At 47.5% G+C, this 19,749-nt stretch overlaps 3 protein-coding genes across 3 annotated transcripts; 2 read left to right on the top strand and 1 right to left on the bottom strand.

Moving 5' to 3' along the window:
- The first annotated feature begins 281 nt into the window (after positions 1–281).
- Positions 282–7,044, top strand: LOC135808439 (ras-related protein Rab-7L1-like). Its single transcript, XM_065321629.1, has 5 exons — positions 282–658; positions 1,916–1,987; positions 2,523–2,704; positions 3,405–3,526; positions 6,218–7,044. The coding sequence occupies exons 1-5, from the start codon at positions 541–543 to the stop codon at positions 6,357–6,359; spliced, it is 636 nt and encodes a 211-aa protein (XP_065177701.1). The 5' UTR covers positions 282–540; the 3' UTR covers positions 6,360–7,044.
- Positions 7,045–8,846: 1,802 nt separating this feature from the next.
- On the bottom strand, positions 8,847–13,509 carry LOC135808440 (uncharacterized). Its single transcript, XM_065321630.1, has 3 exons — positions 13,076–13,509; positions 11,221–11,421; positions 8,847–10,705 (listed from the first exon to the last, which is right to left on the bottom strand). The coding sequence occupies exons 1-3, from the start codon at positions 13,257–13,259 to the stop codon at positions 9,501–9,503; spliced, it is 1,590 nt and encodes a 529-aa protein (XP_065177702.1). The 5' UTR covers positions 13,260–13,509; the 3' UTR covers positions 8,847–9,500.
- Positions 13,510–14,293: 784 nt separating this feature from the next.
- Positions 14,294–18,798, top strand: LOC135808441 (uncharacterized). The gene is made up of 2 exons (XM_065321631.1): positions 14,294–14,734; positions 15,505–18,798. The coding sequence occupies exon 2, from the start codon at positions 15,522–15,524 to the stop codon at positions 18,030–18,032; it is 2,511 nt and encodes an 836-aa protein (XP_065177703.1). The 5' UTR covers positions 14,294–14,734; positions 15,505–15,521; the 3' UTR covers positions 18,033–18,798.
- Positions 18,799–19,749: the final 951 nt, after the last annotated feature.

Consider the following 19,749-nt stretch of genomic DNA (forward strand, 5'->3'; position numbering starts at 1 on the left):
GCTTGAAATCCCGCTGAAAGTGCCGATTGGCTAGAAATCTCAGATGACTGTTGCCAAGACACTTTTTACCTTACGATGTATGTGACGTCAAAGAATGGCGTGAAAATTAATAATTTCGAAAAAAGGGTCGTAAAAACTAGCGTCGTAGCGACTCGACTCGGCGGCGGCGCGGCGGATATATCCGCGCGTCATGATTATGACTCATGATCAGCCTTTTTGCTTTTGCCGTTTCGAAAACAAAAAATGCAAGGACATACACATGATAATGAGGAAGTCTTTTGGCATATCAACAGCAACACAATTAGGCTTTCTAGCATGACGGTGCATGTATGTGTGTTTTCCGACTCGTGACGAGGCTGTTGTAAAGCGCTACTGTAGTTTTGTAAGTAGCTTTGGGAGATCTTTTCGTTGATTCATTGTGTCGACAGTGCAGCTACATTCCCGTTAGCAAACAGCAACTTTTTTGGTACAATGGTTTTCCAGTATTGTTGATGCTGGGCACAAATCAACCCTGCAATATTCTTGAAATCTGGAGGAAGCATGACCGAGCGAGTGTTCAAAATTCTTGTCATTGGTGACTCGACGGTGGGAAAGACCTCATTTGTGCAGCGCTATGTAAACAACTCATTCACGAAGGATTACAAGTGCACTATTGGTGGTACGTACGCTTTTACCTGTAGTCAAGTCTGGAATATTCAGATGCAAGATCCGATTTGACTACTATTTCAACACCTAATATTAAATAAATGTTATCATAGAAATGAGTAGTATAAATCTGTCGTCGTGTTACACATAAAGTTACTTTTTGATCTTTGGTCTTGTGTTACTACGGGTAATCTTCGTCCATCAGTATCCATTGATGATAGCGACAAGAAAATCGATTCTGGAAACCGGCTGTGACTTGTATGGTCGTTTATTTATTGATAATTATGAATAACCCAAAGGCTGGAGTGCCTATGTCAAGGGGTGTTTCAGGACAAACAAGCATCATGTATAAATGAGCTCAGCAGTCATGGCTACAACATTTATGCTATTCATTGCTACTATCTCAAATTGTTGTCTCCACAGCGCCTATATGCTAATTTTATATAGAATGATAATACTTTGCTCAGTAGACTAAGGCCTAGTTCATATTTGACATAACGCTGACTGGACATAAGAGTCTTGCGGGGCGGCTGGGGGATGGGGCGAGCTGTAAATTCTCGCACGATGTGTACGGCACATGATGTAACAGTTGCGGCAGTCTGTGGCAGGTTCAATTTGAGCAATAGCGTCTTGTTTTTGGGGGTGCTCTTGTCAGCTAGCACAGCACCAGTTATTTCGCTAAGCTGGACGACTGTAATCACGGGCTACATCATGGGCTTTATCTAATTTAGATGTCTGGTGAAGGGGTGTTCTCATGGCTGTGCTGAGGGCCCAATCACGCATGCACTTGAGTGTGGTTGAACCACTGAAGCTGAAAATACCCTGACAATTGCGGAATTGTGAAACTTCCGCTGAAGCTTTGGAAGTGGTACCCTTCTGCAACTCCGCTAAAGCGGAAAACAACTGAATTCTTTCTTTCTTCTTCTTTTACTGTATATGAACTCGCTACAACCAGTTGTAATACAATGTGCGTGGCGATAAGCATGCGTGGAAGATGTTCCTGGTCCATTTTTACAGTACCGTGTGCACCACAGTCCACTTCACTTCATGGCTGCCAAACGTAGGAGCTTGCCCTGTGTGTGTGTGTGTGTGTGTGCGCGCGCGCGCGCGCGTGCGTGTGACCTGACAAAACGGGTCCCTTTGGAGAGGCACAAGCCTCGCTGCCACGAAGCCTTGCGGCCGAAAGCAGCAGCGTGTTGGCATGATCTAAGGGGATGTTGCTTATTGTAGTCTGCTTGTGTTTCCCCATTGTTGTGTCCGTGCCTCGCAGTTGACTTCTCTCTGAAGGTGATCCAGCGGTCAGAGAATGAGACCATTCGTTTGCAACTTTGGGACATAGCTGGTGAGTAAACTTCATGTCATTAGGATGGTGAAATGAAATTCTGGCACAACTCATAAGCAGTATCTACGGTACTGCTCACTGAAATTCGATCGAGTCACTCAAGTACGCGCCGGGCGTTGCGCAGCCCTAGACCTGCGAACACTGGGCTACGGAATGGTGCACTGTTTGCCAGCGTAACCTTTTGAACTTTGTGGTGTGAAACCCTGCGCTAGAGATTGTACAAGAAGTTGCACACTCTCGGGTTAGGTATCTTGCTACCGGCAAGATGGCAAAACTAAAATGGAATTGTGAAAGCGTTCTTCTAAGCTTTCCACTGTGGCAGCTGCTTTTCTGGATTCCTCCTCGATGTGAAAGAGCTGTGCCTGGTTCCCACACCAGCCTTATTCAACCTCACGGCGGGTGACCCTCAAGGGGTTTCGGATGCAATAGTGCTCTCTCTCTCTCTCTCTCTCTCTCTCTCTCTCTCTCTCTCTCTCTCTCTCTCTCTCTCTCTCTCTCTCTCTCTCTCTCTCTCTCTCTCTCTCTCTCTGTCCAGGCCAGGAGCGGTTCACGTCCATGACTCGTGTGTACTACCGGGAGGCTGTTGGCTGTGTTATTCTCTTCGATATTACCGCACCCAAGACATTCTACAAGGTGGTTGACTGGAAGAATGATTTAGATTCCAAAGTCACTCTAGCCAGTGGCAAGAACCTACCATGTCTACTTCTAGCTAATAAGGTCAGTGCATTACATGTTCTGTAACTTTCTTCCAGTACATATTATACAGTACATATTTATATAATACCCACTTTCCTATTGAGGTCAGGCTTGAAGCTGCCAACAATACAGTCATACCAAAGGAACCCACTTAACCAATTGCTGCCTGACCATGCTAGAATATCGATTCACATTTGGGTTACCACAAAAGAAAATTGAGATCAACTAGCTGCCAAGCACTATACTGTGTGTGTGTGTGGGGGGGGGGGGGGGCAAATACTGACCGGTATTAGTACTTTGCAGTTAGCAGTACTCACGTGTACAGTCTGCTATGAAATGGTGCTGCCTGTCTATGGTATGCAGCCAGCTGCTATTTGGGACATACACTTGCCAGCCCTGGTGGTGGTATTCTACAGGTGCTCATGAAGCCACCTGACATTGCCTGTTGCTTGGTTTGTACTTGTACAGTCAACTTGGCTAATAATGACTGCGGATATAACGACAATTCGCGAATAACGACAGAATTTCGATGCCCGAGCAAAGTCCCATCTAACTGTAACACATAATAATGAGACTTCGGGTATAACGACACTTCGCGAATAAGGACACTTTTCTCATGCTCCGCCGAGTGTCGCTATTCGCAAAGTTGACTGTAAATCAAAACTAAGTTGTTGCATTGATATTGTGCACTACCTGTACCTGTACATTTGTACCTCTACAGTGTGATCTGCCAATACGACCCATTAGTGTGGACGAGATTGAACGCGTCAGCAAGGAACGGGGCTTCCTGCGCTGGTCTGAGATCTCGGTGAAGGATGATGTCGGTGTCACGGAGTCGATGAAGTAAGTTGTGTGGCACAAGCGGCATGATAACTGTCCGTCTTTTCTCTCCGTACCCTTCTTAGTTCTTACTCATCTATCTCGACAAAACACAGTGTGTCATTGCGCCATGGGCAGCGCCATCTATCACTATCCACAGCTTCCACGGTGTGGCCCAAAATTAATATAAAGCGCATGGTCAACGTATGCACCCAAAGTATAAGGTGTGTGCTCCCATCGGCATGTTTTTCAGCCACAAAGACATCACGGGCATGGCAGCACTGACGCAAGCTGTCCACGCAGCTAACCCGTTGTGGTCCAAACAAATGTATGGGTACGGGCCAGATGAGTCTGGAATTCAGATTTAGAAATCAATCGTTCACTATGTGCTGGCACGTTCTTCCATTCCCGCTATGCCCAAGGGCTTGAAAGTGACAATGTAAGAAGTCAATAAATGACGACTTCTGGGCCACTCTGGCCATAGCGAAATACAGTGCAGGGATGAATTTATCCTGTATCGCATCGCAGTTTGCGATGCAAAATCGATCTACTGCTACTCAAAAGTCACCGTGACTCGCAGAAAACTGCGATACATACAGTCTATCCATACCTAGCCTGTGCAGTCAAGTAACATACATACAGTGCGGTGTATGTCTTGCAGGCACTCTCAATCTGCAGTGGCGGATCCAGGGGGGGGGGGGGTTCCGGGGGTTCCATGGAACCCCCTAAATTTTGCAACGTGTGGTGCTGAGAAATATCGAAAAATATCATGTGTGCACAAAAGGAGTGCACATGTATGATTCAGTGGGTTTTTTTGCAAATGGGCTTTCAGGCATCACTCAGAGAAGGACAATGTGGTAAACACCCAACCTTCAAAGAAAAATGCTAATCAAAATCAAAGACTGCTACACATTTATTGTGATTTTGTATAGCAGAAACTGCTATGTAAAAATATGACAATAAATTCATCCCTGCAGTGGAACTCAGATAGATAAGGAGTACCCCCTCGGGGAGTGGAAAAAAGTATGTAGTGTCCGAGGTACTTCTTATCCAAAGTTGGCTCCTGCGGCTCCACTACTATGATACATGTGCAGTATGTCAAAATGCTCGAAATTATTTATTGCACTCAGAAATGTACATGGCTTGTGCCACCAAATCAGGCTTTCAGCGCTGCACACAGCCTTCTCCACACTGTCAACATACTGAAGTACCTGTTTTTAAAGTGAACCTGTCATGTGTAAAGGTGTATGAAAAAATTGAAAACACCAACAAGTATGTAGTATGCAAGGCTGGCTCTGTTGAGGTCTGCTGAAAAGTCTGTTATACACGAATTGTAGGTCTTATCAGAGTACGTCGTATCTGTACACATTTGCGCTTATGGGAGGGAAATCCGTGCCACGAAAAAGGACCGCGTCCGTACTCGGCAGGTGTATGTCTTACCCGGGTACGTACTTAAAGTGAGTTCCACTTTACAATCTACTTTCTCTCATGGGGAAGCCCCTCGGGTCGCATGCAGGTGTGAATTTTCCCGGTTCTAGCCGTGGGTCCCTGGCCAGTAGGGCCAGACCAGTCACTACCAGTGGATGTGTCATCCTGCTGTGAAGGGAAACTACTCAATCGTGTGTCGGTTCATACTTCCTCCGTATACAAAAACTTCGTGACTTTTTTTAACAGTGTTTTTGAGCAAGAACCTGCTCAACGAACGGCACCAAAGGCTGTCATCGACAACCCACGTCCATGTCGAGGTTTGTTTGGTTGATCCCGAACAGATTCTCCACGGACGCCCTGCGTGTGAGGACGTTGCCGACAGAAACTCAAGAGTCATAATGAAAAACTAACACTTGCTCGAAACTGACACAGTGACGAAGTGTAGCTCGTGGCTGGAACACGGAGTCACGCGGCACTCGCTGCCCTGAAACTGGCCAGGCTCGTACTTGCGGTGCGCGGCCCCATAGATCTACGCGGCGTGAGAACATAGATTTGTTTCGCTCGCACGGCAAGATGAAACATTTCAGTCGTCGTGCAACCAGCACAGACTCAGGATCAGAATGTGGATCGCCTGGCTTTCTTCGCCTCTCTCCAGTCAGACGTCTCCATTGTCGCCAAGGGGAATCGCAGGGACCTCCTCGAAGCCATTGTAGAATGCTTGGCGAGAAAATGCGAAGCGTGTGGATGTGCTTGTACGACTCGTTTCACGGCATAATGGAGGTCGCGGGTTGGAACAACTAAATATAGTCGACACCGATTCGTACACAGCTCTAGAGATGAAGAGGACGTAGCCAAAGTCCAGCGTCGGATCATCACTGCAGGTGACAAGAATCTGAACGAAATGCGAGCGCAAGCAGCGACTGTTGGCGATGCGGAGTTGGCGTCGTCAGGTGACAATGACATGAGCGACGAAGACTCTGAAAAAACTCAATCTCATTCGTCTGAGTTGCTTTTTGCTTTGTATATAGCTTGTAAACAGGTTAGACAATGCCACAAGTGTTATTCCGAGTCAAACGGAACAATTCCAGAGCTGTGCGCAGCTTTCAAAAAAAGTCACGAAGTTTTTGTATACGGAGGAAGTACAAAACCTGGATCCTAGTGGATCGAAACGTCGGCGTTGTCATGAGTCCGGCCTGCTTGTGACATAGCACTTTCAAGCCCTGTTGCCCGGGTGCTTGCTCATCCCTGTATGTTGCATGATTGTGTTGTGTGCGCGCCGCCGTGTAGCTATCTCGCCGAGGCAATCCTGGCTGACAGCGAAGACACAGTGAGGTCTAGTTCCGATGGCAACCGTGGGGCCTTCATTCACCTTCGCAATCAGCAGGGCAAGAAAGACCCGGATGAAGGCGGCTGCTGTGTCTTCAGCTAACATTACTGCACGCCGATTCTAATCCATGATTCTGATAAAAAATCCATCAAGATATAAACGTTTTTAATCTAACCTGATTTTGGTCAATTTCTCCCAGATGCTCATTTTTATTTTATCCTATCCTTTTCCGAAACATGTACTCGAAGCACATGTAGCATTCTTGGCAGCATGCGAATTGCTAGGACAATCCTGCGCTGGCCACATCGTATGGTAAATAGATGTTTTTTTTAATGACAGTTCCGTCAATTCCTTTGCGTCCAGCCTCTGCTTCCCTGTACATATTAGTAGTACGGTATCTCTTAGTCTTTGTACTATGCTAATGATTTCTCATCTTCATGCTGGTCATGGTATCATTTTTCTTGCAGCCTAGGTTACTGCTGCATAGTTGCCTCCAGGTTTGTGTCTTGCAGCTTGCAGAGCATACAGACTTTCATTTGACAATAGCTTATCCTGCCCTTGTTTATTACGGTGTTGTCCGGATGCTGCTTGGCGATAGCACTCTTGTGAACACCTGCACAATCATCTTGAGTCACCTTTGACGGACTCGTCTTGTTCTATCTCTTTTAGCCTATGCCGCCTGGCTGTAGTACCATGTAACATTAATGTTCATGCGATGTGCTAGTACCAATACCTGTAGTTCTTTCTGTCTGCTTGAAGGAATTCACGTACCGATGGTCTACATTTATAGATGGGTTTGTAATGAATAGCTGGGGACGTGGTATTTGCACACGCAACCTCTGCTATAATAGCATGAGTCCATAACTTGATATTAGTACATGCATGTTTTTTGTTTTGTTTTTTTTTAAACTATTGAACACTCACTGCATGATGAACTAAAATGAGGAGGAGAACTCGACACCATGGTACGTATCCAGCAGGACGAAGCGGGTGGGACCTGTGAAGCTCAGCCGACCATGGGTCTCAGCATCACAGCTGCACATGTGCACCAAAGGAAACAAAATGGGGAGTGGAAGGGCGGGGAGCAGGAGAGCAAGAACTCTAAGGGTAGGAAAGAGAGGAGGCATGTTTATTGAAAAAGCCATGCTCGGATTTTGCAATGCAATGTAGTACTGTACATGTATAACAAATAATTGAAATTTGTTCAAATTGTGAAAATTATCATCTCATCAGGATGGCCCCTAATATGACTTGTAGTACTAGTATGGTACGAAAAGAAAGCCTATGCCAGACGGCCGTGTTGTTAAAGAGATCCATCCATCTGGCATGTGGTAGCAAGTGGACGAAGTGAAACACGTGCACAGGATTCCCGGGAGATCACACTACACTTTTTTATAGGACATTTCAAATAATTCAGCTATCGTCTGCTTTGTTAGAGATTTCTGCAGTACAGTGTTGTATAATTATTACATGTACTCTCTGTTCGGACCTACATGTATGCTCAGACAACGTATGGTTGCTTGTTCTCATAATGATTGGTTTCTATAACTTTCTAAGGGGCCGTCCGAGGTTACCGATTGTTTTTACAAAACGAAAAGTTTTAGTATTTTTCAGCCCCCACCCACCCATCTTTTCTGCAGGTAAAACGAATTCCAATAAAATATTAATGTCAATTTTCGACACCCAGAAGTAACTGGACATTCTCCATCTACATTCAATAATTATTTTCAAAACGAAACTCCATCAAACCCACCCACCCCCAAACGAAAACATTTCGTTTTGAAAATATTATTGGTAACCTTGGACCACTACAACCAGGCCCAATGAATGTTTCCAGTCAAACGACCCTGCATGCATAAGGAGACCACATTTGTAAGGTCCCTTGAGCGGTCGCCTTAGGCAGGTTTCACTGTGCATGTATGCACCAAATGCAACACAAAAATCAATAAAGGTGTCGTCTCGTGAAAGGGCTCGACCCACGCAGCAGCGCAGAGGGACCTGCAACACAAGTTATTTCGCAGTGGTGGGAAACTGTGATCTGGTGTAACTGAGGTTCTGAGGTTCATGGTATTTGGTCCAATCATCAGACAAGATGTTCCCCGCACACAACTTGTGTACCACACAGCTACAGTCGTCCCTCTCTAATCCGGCACTTTATAATCCAGCACCCTCGATAAACCAGCACAATTTTCAGTAGCCAAAATGTCCTCTTCATGCACATTGCAGCAGTAAATCAGATTTGTTAATCCAGCACCCTCCCTAATCCAGCAGATTTTCGTGGCACAAATGGTGCCGGATTATAGAGGGACCACTGTATTATAAATAACTACCTGGGGGTTGTGGCCCTTGCGGGAAAGATGCAGGGAGCTGATCAGGGAATGTGTTTTCTTTTGCGTGTGCATGTGTGGAAAGGATGGGCAGTCTGTAGATTTGCAACCCAGTGCATGTACATGTGCACCGTGTTAATATTTACAGGCGCACGGACAAAGTGCAGACCTCTTTCCGAGGGATAGCCCACTGTGGTGTGCTTTTAGGAAGGGTGGAGAACGGGAACACACTCGAGACTGAGAGATCTCTTCTCATAGGGGAGATAGTGCGAGCATGATTAAATTTTGAGGATAAAATGTTATTTTTACAGTGAGTTCTGCTCTGCAGTCAGCGGTTGCCTGGCTCATAGAAATGGAGAACATACACCAGCAACACTGGCATTATCTGAAAATGACTGTCTATGAAAGAGAACAGACTATTTTAAAAATATGGTCAGTTCATGTATGTCACCAGACAGAAACAAGTTAGCACATATCCATGACAGTACCAGCTGCCCAGTTTTCATGTCAAAGACTTTAAAGTATAGGTGTAAGAAAGTAGTGATTTTATGGCCGGTGTAATGATAATTATTATTATGTGAAACATATAAATAAAAATCCCTAAATCGCTAAAATTATGAATGATAAATAGAAGAACCTAAAGGCACATGTCACGTTGACTCTAAAAAATAAAGAATCTGCGCACATGCACGCACACACACACACACACACACACACACACACACACTCTTTCTCCCTCTCTCTCTCTCGCTCTCTCTCTCTCTCTCTCTCTCTCTCTCTCTCTCTCTCTCTCTCTCTCTCTCTCTCTCTCTCTCTCTCTCTCTCTCTTCCTTTCTGTCTGCACTCTTGATTGTACTAGTATATGTAGTCGTTTGTTCTACTGTTTTCCACAAACACAAGCTGCAAAGTCGCTTAGTTAGTCGCCAATGTGATGCCTTACCCGTCGCATTCCCCTCCATTGCCGGACAGCCAGGGAAAGGATCATGCAGACTGACACAATGGCAGAGGCCAGGATCATGTCCGTTGATGCACTGAAGCATTGCGCGCCATAGCAGGTAGCCGGAGTGGGCTCGCTGCTTTCGATTCCCAGCCCCGGTGCCGGCGTAGGCTTTTCCGCGACGTGTGCGTCATAGACTCTACCGAACACAACCTGGTAGAGCACCGACGTTGCACCGCTGAACAGCATGACGATGCCCCAGACCCGGCCAAAGCTCTTTACACCACTAATCTCAGTCACCACGGTTGGCACAAGACACCACACGCCAGCCGCAGCCAGCGCCATGGTAACCGCGTTGAACATGAGCACCCAGACCACACCTACCTTGACTCTCAGCAGCACCAAGCCAACACACAAGAAGCACATCGTGAAGGAGATGAAGAAGGACCGGGGAATCACCTTGATGGTCCTGTCCGACGTGAATCCCAAGATGATGCGAAACACTAGGCCTAGTCCTGGTATCATGATAGTCAGCAAGCGGCGATACTCGTCCTCCATGTGGAACGCCTTCAGGTAGAATGTCACATTGGCAATGAACATGGTAGTCATGGCTGACACCATGATGAATGGCCAGAACAGAAGATGAAAGTCCAGTGAACACACCAGCTGCTTGAGGCTCTTGTCCTGAGTCTGAGCGTGGTCGTCATCATCATCAGGCACTGTGCTTGAGTTGCCGTGCGAGTCTGATAGAAGCAGAGCATCTCCATCACCGCTATCTATGAGAGGATCATCAATTTCTACATTGGTGGCGGCGGCAGGTACCCGGGAGGAATTGCTGGATGCCGTGTACCCATCCTGCTGAATACCAGCATGCTGTTTGGTCCCCTTGTCGGGAACAGAAGCTGGTGACGTGTCCATGTCGAAGGGAAGATGGCGCACCGCCACGATGCAGACGAGGCCGGCAGCGGCTGACGCTGCACCAACCGTGTACAGGTAGCCGGCCACGTTCTGCTCTGCGGCATTGTTAGACTTGCCAAACGTCTCGCCATATATGGTGCTCCAGATTGTTGCACTGCCGCCGTACATGGCGTCCAGAAATCCGAACATTGTTCCGCGAACTTTCAGCGGGAAGTTGACGGCCGTGCTCATTAAACTCAGCATGTAGAAGAAGATGGATCCTTGACCTGAGGATCAGCATGGACACAAATTTAAAAGGCACGGAACACAGGTCGGCATTCAGAGTGGTGATATTACATGTCACCAGCCACTGACACAGACACAGACACTGGTCATAGCATGTCATTGAACTTACTAGCATACTGGCAAATACATGTAGCTGTTAGAGAGAGAGAGAGAGAGAGAGAGAGAGAGAGAGAGAGAGAGAGAGAGAGAGAGAGAGAGAGAGAGAGAGAGAGAGAGAGAGAGAGAGAGAGAGAGAGAGAGAGAGAGAGAGAGAGAGAGAGAGAGAGAGAGAGAGAGAGAGAGAGAAGCAGCTGGGACGAAGCATCTATGACTATGTATTCACTGCTGTCATCGCTGCGTGGTCAATAACAGTACTGGGGGAGCAGCGATGCATTGAGTATTTTAAACTAGTGCGATACCCCCCCCCCCCTTGCACGCACACACACACACACACACACGCGCGCGCACAGCGACGAGCAGCACAGGTACAATTACGAGTTCGGATGACGCCCTTTACCTGTCAAGAAGATAGAAAACGCTAAGAATCCATAGCTTCTTGTCACCTTCCCATCCAAAGTCAGTCCCATGAACAGATAGCCCAAGAAACTAGTAATTGCCGCGACAGTGGCTGTCAGCTGTAGGCCAAAATGCTCGATCAGAAGGCCAGCGGTGAAACCAATGCATGTGGCAACAACACCAATGGATAGAAGATCTTCCTCTGCAGGCACATCACAAGCAGAAAAGCCGGTCAGAATCTCAAGAACAGGCTGCAATGGCAAACATGTGTGTGTGTGTGTGTGTATGTTTGTGGCTGGAATCTTACGTGACATGTCGTATCAAGTTCGGACGATGCCGCTGCCCTCAAGAGATCATGGACGGCTGGTGATACCAGCACCAAGCAGTGGCGGCGGTATCTCACAATCTGAACCAATTCAATAGTGGCGCAGCATGTTTTCTCTGCTGAACTCTGAGCTCCAAATGGCAAGGAACTTTTTTTGCATGAGGTTATGCCCCCTCCCCATACCCTGAAGAAGGGACCCCCCCCCCCCCCCCCGTGTCCCAAGATAAGAGAGCCCCTTCAGGGGCGTAGCTGGTCCCACTTTTAGGGGGGGGGGGGTGCATGGCCACATACATGTACATGTTAGCGTAGGATGGCTGGTGTATGTCATTCATGGTCATTATGATCTCTCTCCCCCCCCCCTCCACTTACAACCCGGTTCTCCCTCCTCTCAGAGACTCCTCCCGTAGCATAGATGTACAAAGCAGAATTCTATAACTCAGCTGACACAGCAGAGACTGAAAAGCAAGACCTGGTTAGGCCCCATTCACACACGGTACAAAACCGCATACAAGCATCATGTTCTTTGAAGTGGGCATGGAAACATGCGCGAAAAGTGAAAAATCACATCAACGTTCAAAGCCATACCGGAGCGGCTTTGAAGGCGGCTTTGAAAGCGGATTTCGGCTTTTAGTTTTCAGGCAAGTCGAAACAAGTGGTTTGGTGTGTCCAGTGCGCAGAGTTTTTGTTAGTTTTTGGAGAGTCCGGTAGTACCATGCCTCGAGTTGTCTTTTCTGCCGAGGCGGAGCTACGGCTGATAGAACTATGGCCCAGTATGGGGAAAATACAAGCGAGAAAAGTGAAACTATGATGAAAAGAGCTGTAGCCGAGAAGAGGATTGCAGATCGGAGCTGAATTTGTGCGCAAAGCAGCTACCCGGAGTGATCAGGAAATGATATACACGGCCTACCCACGGCCGCTATCGTTCACAACTCCAGCACACTCAGAGGAATACACCAGTTGTGGAGGCGTTCCACCGAGATCATACTAGCGGACCAAGAAATAGTATTTTTGAAATGTTTAGCCGTACCGGTGCGCTCAGCTCATGCAGAAATCAAAATATTTTAATTCCGCTATCGTTCACAACTCCAGCACACTCAGAGGAATACACCAGTTGTGGAGGCGTTCCACCAAGATCATACTAGCGGACCAAGAAATAATATTTTTGAAATGTTTAGCCGTACCGGTACCGGTACGGTACGCGGTGCGCTCAGCTCATGCAGAAATCAAAATTCCGGCTCTTCGCTATGGGAGTATGGGTCACGCGGGTCACTTTTTACGGGTTTGGCATGCACTGCATTTGACTGTGTGAATGCACAGGCGTTGCAAGTGGCTTGTACCGTAATGTAAACGCGAATTTTTGTACCGTGTGTGAATGCAGCCTAACTAGAACATACCGTAACCCTTGGTGCAGGGAGTTGTTATGTAGTACTTGTATTGTACACAACTCCCTGCGTTGAAGGTAGGTCTACTAGTACTAGCACTACTGTAGTGAAGTCTATTGTATAATACTATTGGCTGTCTTGCAGCTTACCCTGTGACTGCGTCAGGCTGAGCTGGGTCTTCAGCCCATCCGAGTAAGCATTGAACGCGTACACAGATCCGGCGACAATCATTGCCGGAATGCAGGCACCAAAGCCCAACCAACGATAGACTTGGATTCGACGCTTGCTGATCCTGGGCGGACTGACAGCGGTGTGTGAGAAACATCCCTCCATCTCTCTATGAATTCATTGATTGATTGATTGATTTTCGGACCAAAGACTGTCGAATTCAACCCAACCTCTCCACTCTGATGTCTTTGCTCTACGGTCCGGGCATCGAATTTGGCGCTTCCATTTCCAACCTTACCATGATTACTTCGAAGTAGTATTCTACCATTTTTGTAGCGGGCTTTTCCATGAAAGATCCGACAGAACCGTCAAGAGTCAGTGGAGTCTACAGCTCTATCGACGCAGTAGACTACAACAATAATAATAATTATTGTAGACGACGAGCTGAGCAGATCTACTGACTACCGGTACCACCGGTACATCATCAGTAGGCCTCCGCGGAATATGCCGGCATAATTTCGGGAATTATCGGTGTGATTTTTTAAACGGGAATTATCGGTGTGATTTTTTAAACGGGAATTATTGGCAATTTTTGTGGAATAATCGGTAAAATTTGAGCAATGCCCCCCTTTTTTCAATTTTTTTCCATTTTAACACCCTGATTTGTACCAAAAAGCTTGTGATCCTGAATGAGTTGATCGCCCGGTATTTCAAAAGAGAAAGAAAAAAAAGCTTCCAGCCGAGTTTCACGCGAACCGTGATTTTTTGCCCGTACAAGTGGCAAAAAACCCCGTAAGCGGTACGGTATCTGCAAAAAAGGGAAGAAAAAAAGCATTATTGTGAGAATTATTGGTGGAATTACGGGAATTATCGGACGTAATTTTGAGCAATGCTCAAAGGAATTATCGGTAAAAATACGAGCATATTCCGCGGAGGCCTAATCATCAGTAGATGACAACCAAAAATATAATTATTTTTGACACATAGTCATTGGTGCATCTGCTGGTGGAAGTAAGATCGTAGGCGTAAAATACGGTCACACCATGCATCATGCGCCAGCTGGCCCCATGCTGCTGGCCCTGCGCTAGGAAGTCAGTGCATGCAGGGGGAAAAAAAGGACAACAAAAATGATTATGTAGACTGATCTACGCAGCGCAGCATGTCTAGTCGATCGAGGCCGAGGACTGGACTGTTGTTTGGCTAAGTAACTAACTAATTACTTACTAGTACTTAGTTTTGACAGAAGAAAGTAAAAGGCAAAAAGGCTAGGCTGATGCCAAACCAAGTACCGGTACGTATCAAGTAAAAGTAAACAAAACCCTCACTTGTTTCGTAGACAGCGCACTTGCATGTAGCGGGTGACGAAGTCGAAAGCTTCTGTCCGTTCCGAATGAAGCAACAAAATAGGCATTTTATTTGGGGCATTTTGGCATTCCGGAATGGGTTTGGTTCAAGCTTCTTGAGCTGCAGCAGACTCCGAGAAACGTTTCGCTGTGATTCAGGATTGGAGAATTATTCGAAATAGTCAGACAAATAGTGCCATTAGTGGCTAGTGTCCTTGAACGCTTGTCTGATCCGTGGAGCAAGACGATACAGCTGCTAGAGCTGCTGCGAGTGTTGCAGTGCAGTCACTGAGTCAGGTAAGTTGTCTGCTTACGTAAAATACTGGACGAGCACTGCAATCATGTAGGACCGGGTGAGGAGTCCTAGCCGGATACTCTTTAGTGCTCGTAAAGCGGGTCTAAAACTGTGTTCCAACTGGCTTATACAATGCCATGTACCAGGACCGTGCAGTCTATAAAAAAATCAACTGTATTTAGAACTCAGATGGCGAGTCAAGGAAAAATTGCAACATGGAAAAATGATCGCATAGCTTGTGCCCACATTTTTCCATGTTACAACTGTATTTAGATGAATATTGACTGGTTGAGGGAATGGAAAAGGGAAAAGTCTGAAAATTTTTGACTGTTACCGCAAGGACTCGAACCAGGGACTTCCACTTGAAGCAAGCGATGCTCTAACCACTGAGCTATGGTGTACATGTATTTAGATGACCCAAACAAAAAGCTGGCCACCGCATTGAATAAGTACTAGTAGTCGGCCGTACATGGCCAGTATGACTGTGATCTTCCGACCCTTTTGTTTGCTTTTCCCATATTTTGCCATTGCCACCAGCATGCACCGTTTGTGAGTATGCGGAACGTTACGCAGTCCGTGTTCTTTTGTGTAGCCTGTAGGACTTGCATGGCAGTGTGTGGTTGGAGTGGACCTGCCGATAATGAAAAGGTTCCAGTAAAGTACATGTACTACATGCATTGCCCAGTGTGTTTTTCAGTTTTACATTGCTGTGCGGGCATGTGTGTGTCTGTGTGTCTGTGTGTGTGTATGTGCTGTTTACTGCTATCTATAGACACTCGGGAAGGGATCATGGCAACAGATCTAGTCGACACACAGCTACCATGCTATCTTGCCAGCAAGGATGTGACGCTATCACCGACCGCTCGTCAGCTGGGTGCGGGCAGCTTTGGCGAGGTTCTAGAAGGCCGTTGGATCTCCTGTGCAGTCGCTGTCAAACGTCTGTACCCGCCTCTGTTCAGTCCAGATGGCAGGAGGAAAGCCGGAACGAACCAGCGGAAGAAAACGATAACTCTGAAGGAGATGATGTCATCGTTCAATACGTTGATCGGGCAACTCTGCACCGTTCACCACCCGCACATTGCAGATTTCTATGGAGTCACCGTACTGGCCAATCACAGCGCTCCCGTTCTTGTCAGTGAGCAGCTGCATCGCAACCTGCTGGATCGCCGCAGGGACCCGGCGTGCCCCCAGCTAACAGTGCGCGACTGTGTCGATGTCGCCTTGCAGGTTTCCAGTGCATTGGCTTACCTTCACGAACGTAACGTCCCGATTGTCCATGGCGGCGTGAACTCACGGAACGTCCTGTTGTCAACCAGTGGACGGTGCAAGCTCACTGACGTAAACCTTGCCAAGTGGTTTTCTGAATTCGAGGAAATCGAACTGCACGAGTCTACGTATCTACCATGCGGCTTATCCAAGGAAGAGAGATTCTCCTGCCCTGTGGATGTGTATGCCCTTGGGGTTGTGTTGCTGGAGGCAATGTCAGGCCGAGGTCAGTTTGTAGCACAAGATCCACCCGTAGACTCAGCAGCCACAGCGCAGCAGGAAAAGGACTCGTGGGAGACAGCGTCAAATGCTTCTCAGAGCAGCGACAGTGGTCGCTTGTCGATGGCTCGTGTGCGCTTCAAGAAGTACTTGGATAAGCTTGGTGACAAGCCCGATCTCGTTCGGACTGTAACCGTGCTCTTGCAGCCGACCCGGCCACGTATTGAAAGTGCGCGCAAAGTGATCTTAAAGCTCGCTACCGTAGATTCATATCTGAAAAGCAAATCTATGCTGAAACTAGATGTGGGCTATTTGGCCAGTGAGGTACGGGACTTGCGCGAGGCAGTTCTCGAAAGCCAGGAGAGAAACTCTTCGGCAGGCGAGCAGCTGCAAGACGTCGTCGACGACCAGCACAGTGTGGTACTAGACTCTGCAGAAGTGGCCAAAGCATCACTGTATCACATTCGACTCGTCCAGCAGCAGATGCACCGGCAGCACGACGACATGAGCAGCGCTTTCCTGAGCCGTCTCGAAGATGTTCATATCGCTGCGCACAACACGTATGCAGCCATGTATAATATGGCAGGTGAAAGCCAGGCTCGCGCTCAGTACGGAGCTCACGGCCATGATATGGCCCACAGCAATGGGCCCAATGGCAGTGCCTTCCCTGGCACCAATCAACTCAACTCTTCACAGGAACAGGTGATGTACGCCATGAGATCTCCGCCACATTTCTCCGCACCCGCAGGACAAGAGGAGTTCACCGATGTGTTGTCGCCGGTCACCTCGCCAAGTCAGTTGGCAGCGATGGGCAGCTCTGGCGTCAGAGAGCACCTGCACTCTACACAGCATGTAGAACAGGTACCCGTTCCACGTGCCGCCTCATCGTCATCTGAGCAGAGCGCTGGCGAAGATGGATATATAGAGGACGAGTGGCCATGCTCCACTGAGGAGCCAGGCGCTGCTGCTGTTAACACTGCTGGTCCAGTTCCGTCACCCATTGCTCCGTCAGATAGCCCGGAAGTGGTGGACAAAAGTGAGGTAGCAGTACAGCAAGCAACGTCACATGCTGTCTGTGTAGAACGACCGGACGGTATGCTTGATGATAGTCTAACTGTACATTCGCCAGACATCGAATTGGATTCCCCGACGAACGAGTCAGCTGATAAGCTGCACTCACCAGTGAGCGAGACAGTGCTTTCCGCTTCGAATGACCAATGGATATCCGGTAATGAATTCGAGTCAACGGAAGAAGTGCGCGACCAGACGTCCTGTGATTCTGAGGTGACTCCCTGTGTGCGAAGGCGAAATCCATCAGCAGTATGCGCATCTGGCACAGAATCTGCCAGCGAAGGAGCAACATCGCCCGAGCTCAGCGACTCGGCAATCGAAGTAGATGAGCTGATGGACTATTTTGGCAAGCAACAGGACATGCAGACAAATGAAATCCGCCAGATACTTGCTAGCCACCTGCAGGCTGTTACTGCGGTGCAAGAAGATTGTGTGCAGCGTTTACTGGCGCTGCAAGAGGAACAGAAGCAGCAGCATGCGGTGCTGCAAGAGCGCCAAGTCCCAGAGGAAGCGGTGGAGGCGCATGACCAAGATCATTGTGATTTAAACTCCCAGTCATCCAGTCGATTGACGCCGGATAAGTCATCCTCTCCCGTTGAGGATGAACCAGAAGAAACCGACGGGTCGCCAGAGGAGCCTTGGGGAGAGGATGATGCTACCGTTTTGTCTAATGGCTTCGGGGCTCTCGTTCAGAATGTCCGTTGGATTATGTACAGTTTCTCACAGCTCCTCGAAGTGTCCTAGTGAAGACGGGTACTAGTATCTGGATCAGAGCAGTGAGGAATAGCGGCATGCGACCTTGACTATTGTTGTTGCTTCTGCTGCTGCTGCTGCTGCTGCTGTTGTTGTTGTTGTTGTTGTTGTTGTTGTTGTTGTTGTTGCTGCTGCTGCTGCTGCTGCTGCTGCTGCTGTTGTTGCTGCTGCTGTTGCTGCTGCTGCTGTTGTTGTTGTTGCTGTTGTTGTTGTTGCTGCTGCTGCAGCGCTGTTGTTGTTGTTGTTGTTGTTGTTGTTGTTGTTGTTGTTGTTGTTATCGTCGTCGCTGGCATCAGCATTGTACCTACCTACATACATTGTACCTTGTCATATATATTTTACTTCAACCAGATGAATACGCTTTGTTGCCATATTCGCGACTCGTGACCTCCAGGCAAAATGCTTGAACTCTGTGTGTTTTGTACTTCAAGTATATTATTATTACTGTCGCCAAGTTGCTACCACTACTTCATAAAATTACTAGCACAATCTTGTGAACCAGATCGCGCGCTTTCCTGCTACGGTGCGGGTCACCATTGCTGTGGTGCCACTTGCACCATGTGCTTGTTCTTGATTTTAAAAAGTATCCACCCAGCAGCCATGCAATTATCTTTTGCCGAGCCCATCTGAGAAACTGAACACAGAGTTTCTTTTTTATGCTGTAAGCAAAGCCTCCTTTGAGCCTGCATGTAACAACAATCAAGTTGAGACCCTTTTTCCTCTTTTCTTCTTCTTTTTTCCACTAATTATTCGTGAACAGCACATTTTTCAACAGGCTTTCATGGCAAGACCAATCGATATACATGTACTTAAAAAGCAATATATATTATCTGGATGCGGTGTGTTGCCGATACACACTCTTCTAGCTACCCGTACGCTCCGACCTAGTTCGTATCTCGATCGTCCGATACATGGTTGCCTGGTAAGCAGCTAGACTGGGGATTTAACCTTTTGAGCACGACGCTACCTGAATGCCGCCCCACGTCAACACCTGCAAAAATCGCGTTTTTCCTATGAAAGTAGTAGCTGTTCAAGGATCGATAACTTTACCTTTCTTTGGACGAATTCCACGATCTTGAGCTTCCTGCAAAGGTCTTGAGACGAGGAACAAAATAGTTCCGAGCTCAGCTCGGAGCGACACCAAAAGCCCATGCTACAGTCTGGCAAACTTGACGCACGCGCTCGACAGACTTGAGCACGGCCAGGAGATCAAATCCTCAGCTGCCATTTCACTCTCCTTGCTCGTATCGAGCTCAAATTTTTTTTGAGGGCTCGCCAGATCCGCTGCCATCATTTGAATCTAGTTTCCATGGCAGCAGATAGCGCGAAAATGATCGAAAATGGAAAATACGCGTTCTGCAGAGTTTGCAAAAAAATCGATTTGAATTTGCCGTGTCGAGTCGCATATCTCAACAACCCGGGGTCGTATCGCTTCGGCGATTGTTTCTATCGCAAGCTGAGAGTTTTCTCTTGCAGATACATATTTCGATCGTGAGAATCGGCCAAGAATTGACCGAGTTACGATAGTTTGAACTCACGCGGTTCATGCAAATCGCGTTTGTACGCTATGTACACTCGTACTCACGACGTAATAATACGTCATGCGTGGGTGCAGTGACACTGTACGTGACGTATTAATACGTCATGCGTGCTCAAAGGGTTTTTAATGGTGAGGTCATTGCCAGCATTGACCCGTCCTTGTGTGACA

The sequence above is a fragment of the Sycon ciliatum genome, chromosome 2 (genome assembly GCF_964019385.1).
Source record: "Sycon ciliatum chromosome 2, ocSycCili1.1, whole genome shotgun sequence".
NCBI classification, from domain to species: Eukaryota; Metazoa; Porifera; class Calcarea; order Leucosolenida; family Sycettidae; genus Sycon; species Sycon ciliatum.

Excerpts from the sequence above, each read along its gene's own strand:
- LOC135808439 (XM_065321629.1), top strand. The coding sequence starts at position 541 with ATGACCGAGCGAGTGTTCAAAATTCTTGTCATTGGTGACTCGACGGTG. Across the intron at positions 659-1,915 it reads TTACAAGTGCACTATTGGTG|TTGACTTCTCTCTGAAGGTG; the intron begins GTACGTACGCTT and ends CGTGCCTCGCAG. Across the intron at positions 2,705-3,404 it reads GTCTACTTCTAGCTAATAAG|TGTGATCTGCCAATACGACC; the intron begins GTCAGTGCATTA and ends GTACCTCTACAG.
- LOC135808440 (XM_065321630.1), bottom strand. The coding sequence starts at position 13,259 with ATGGAGGGATGTTTCTCACACACCGCTGTCAGTCCGCCCAGGATCAGC. Across the intron at positions 11,422-13,075 it reads CAGCCTGACGCAGTCACAGG|AGGAAGATCTTCTATCCATT; the intron begins GTAAGCTGCAAG and ends ATGTGCCTGCAG. Across the intron at positions 10,706-11,220 it reads GTTTTCTATCTTCTTGACAG|GTCAAGGATCCATCTTCTTC; the intron begins GTAAAGGGCGTC and ends GCTGATCCTCAG.
- LOC135808441 (XM_065321631.1), top strand. The coding sequence starts at position 15,522 with ATGGCAACAGATCTAGTCGACACACAGCTACCATGCTATCTTGCCAGC.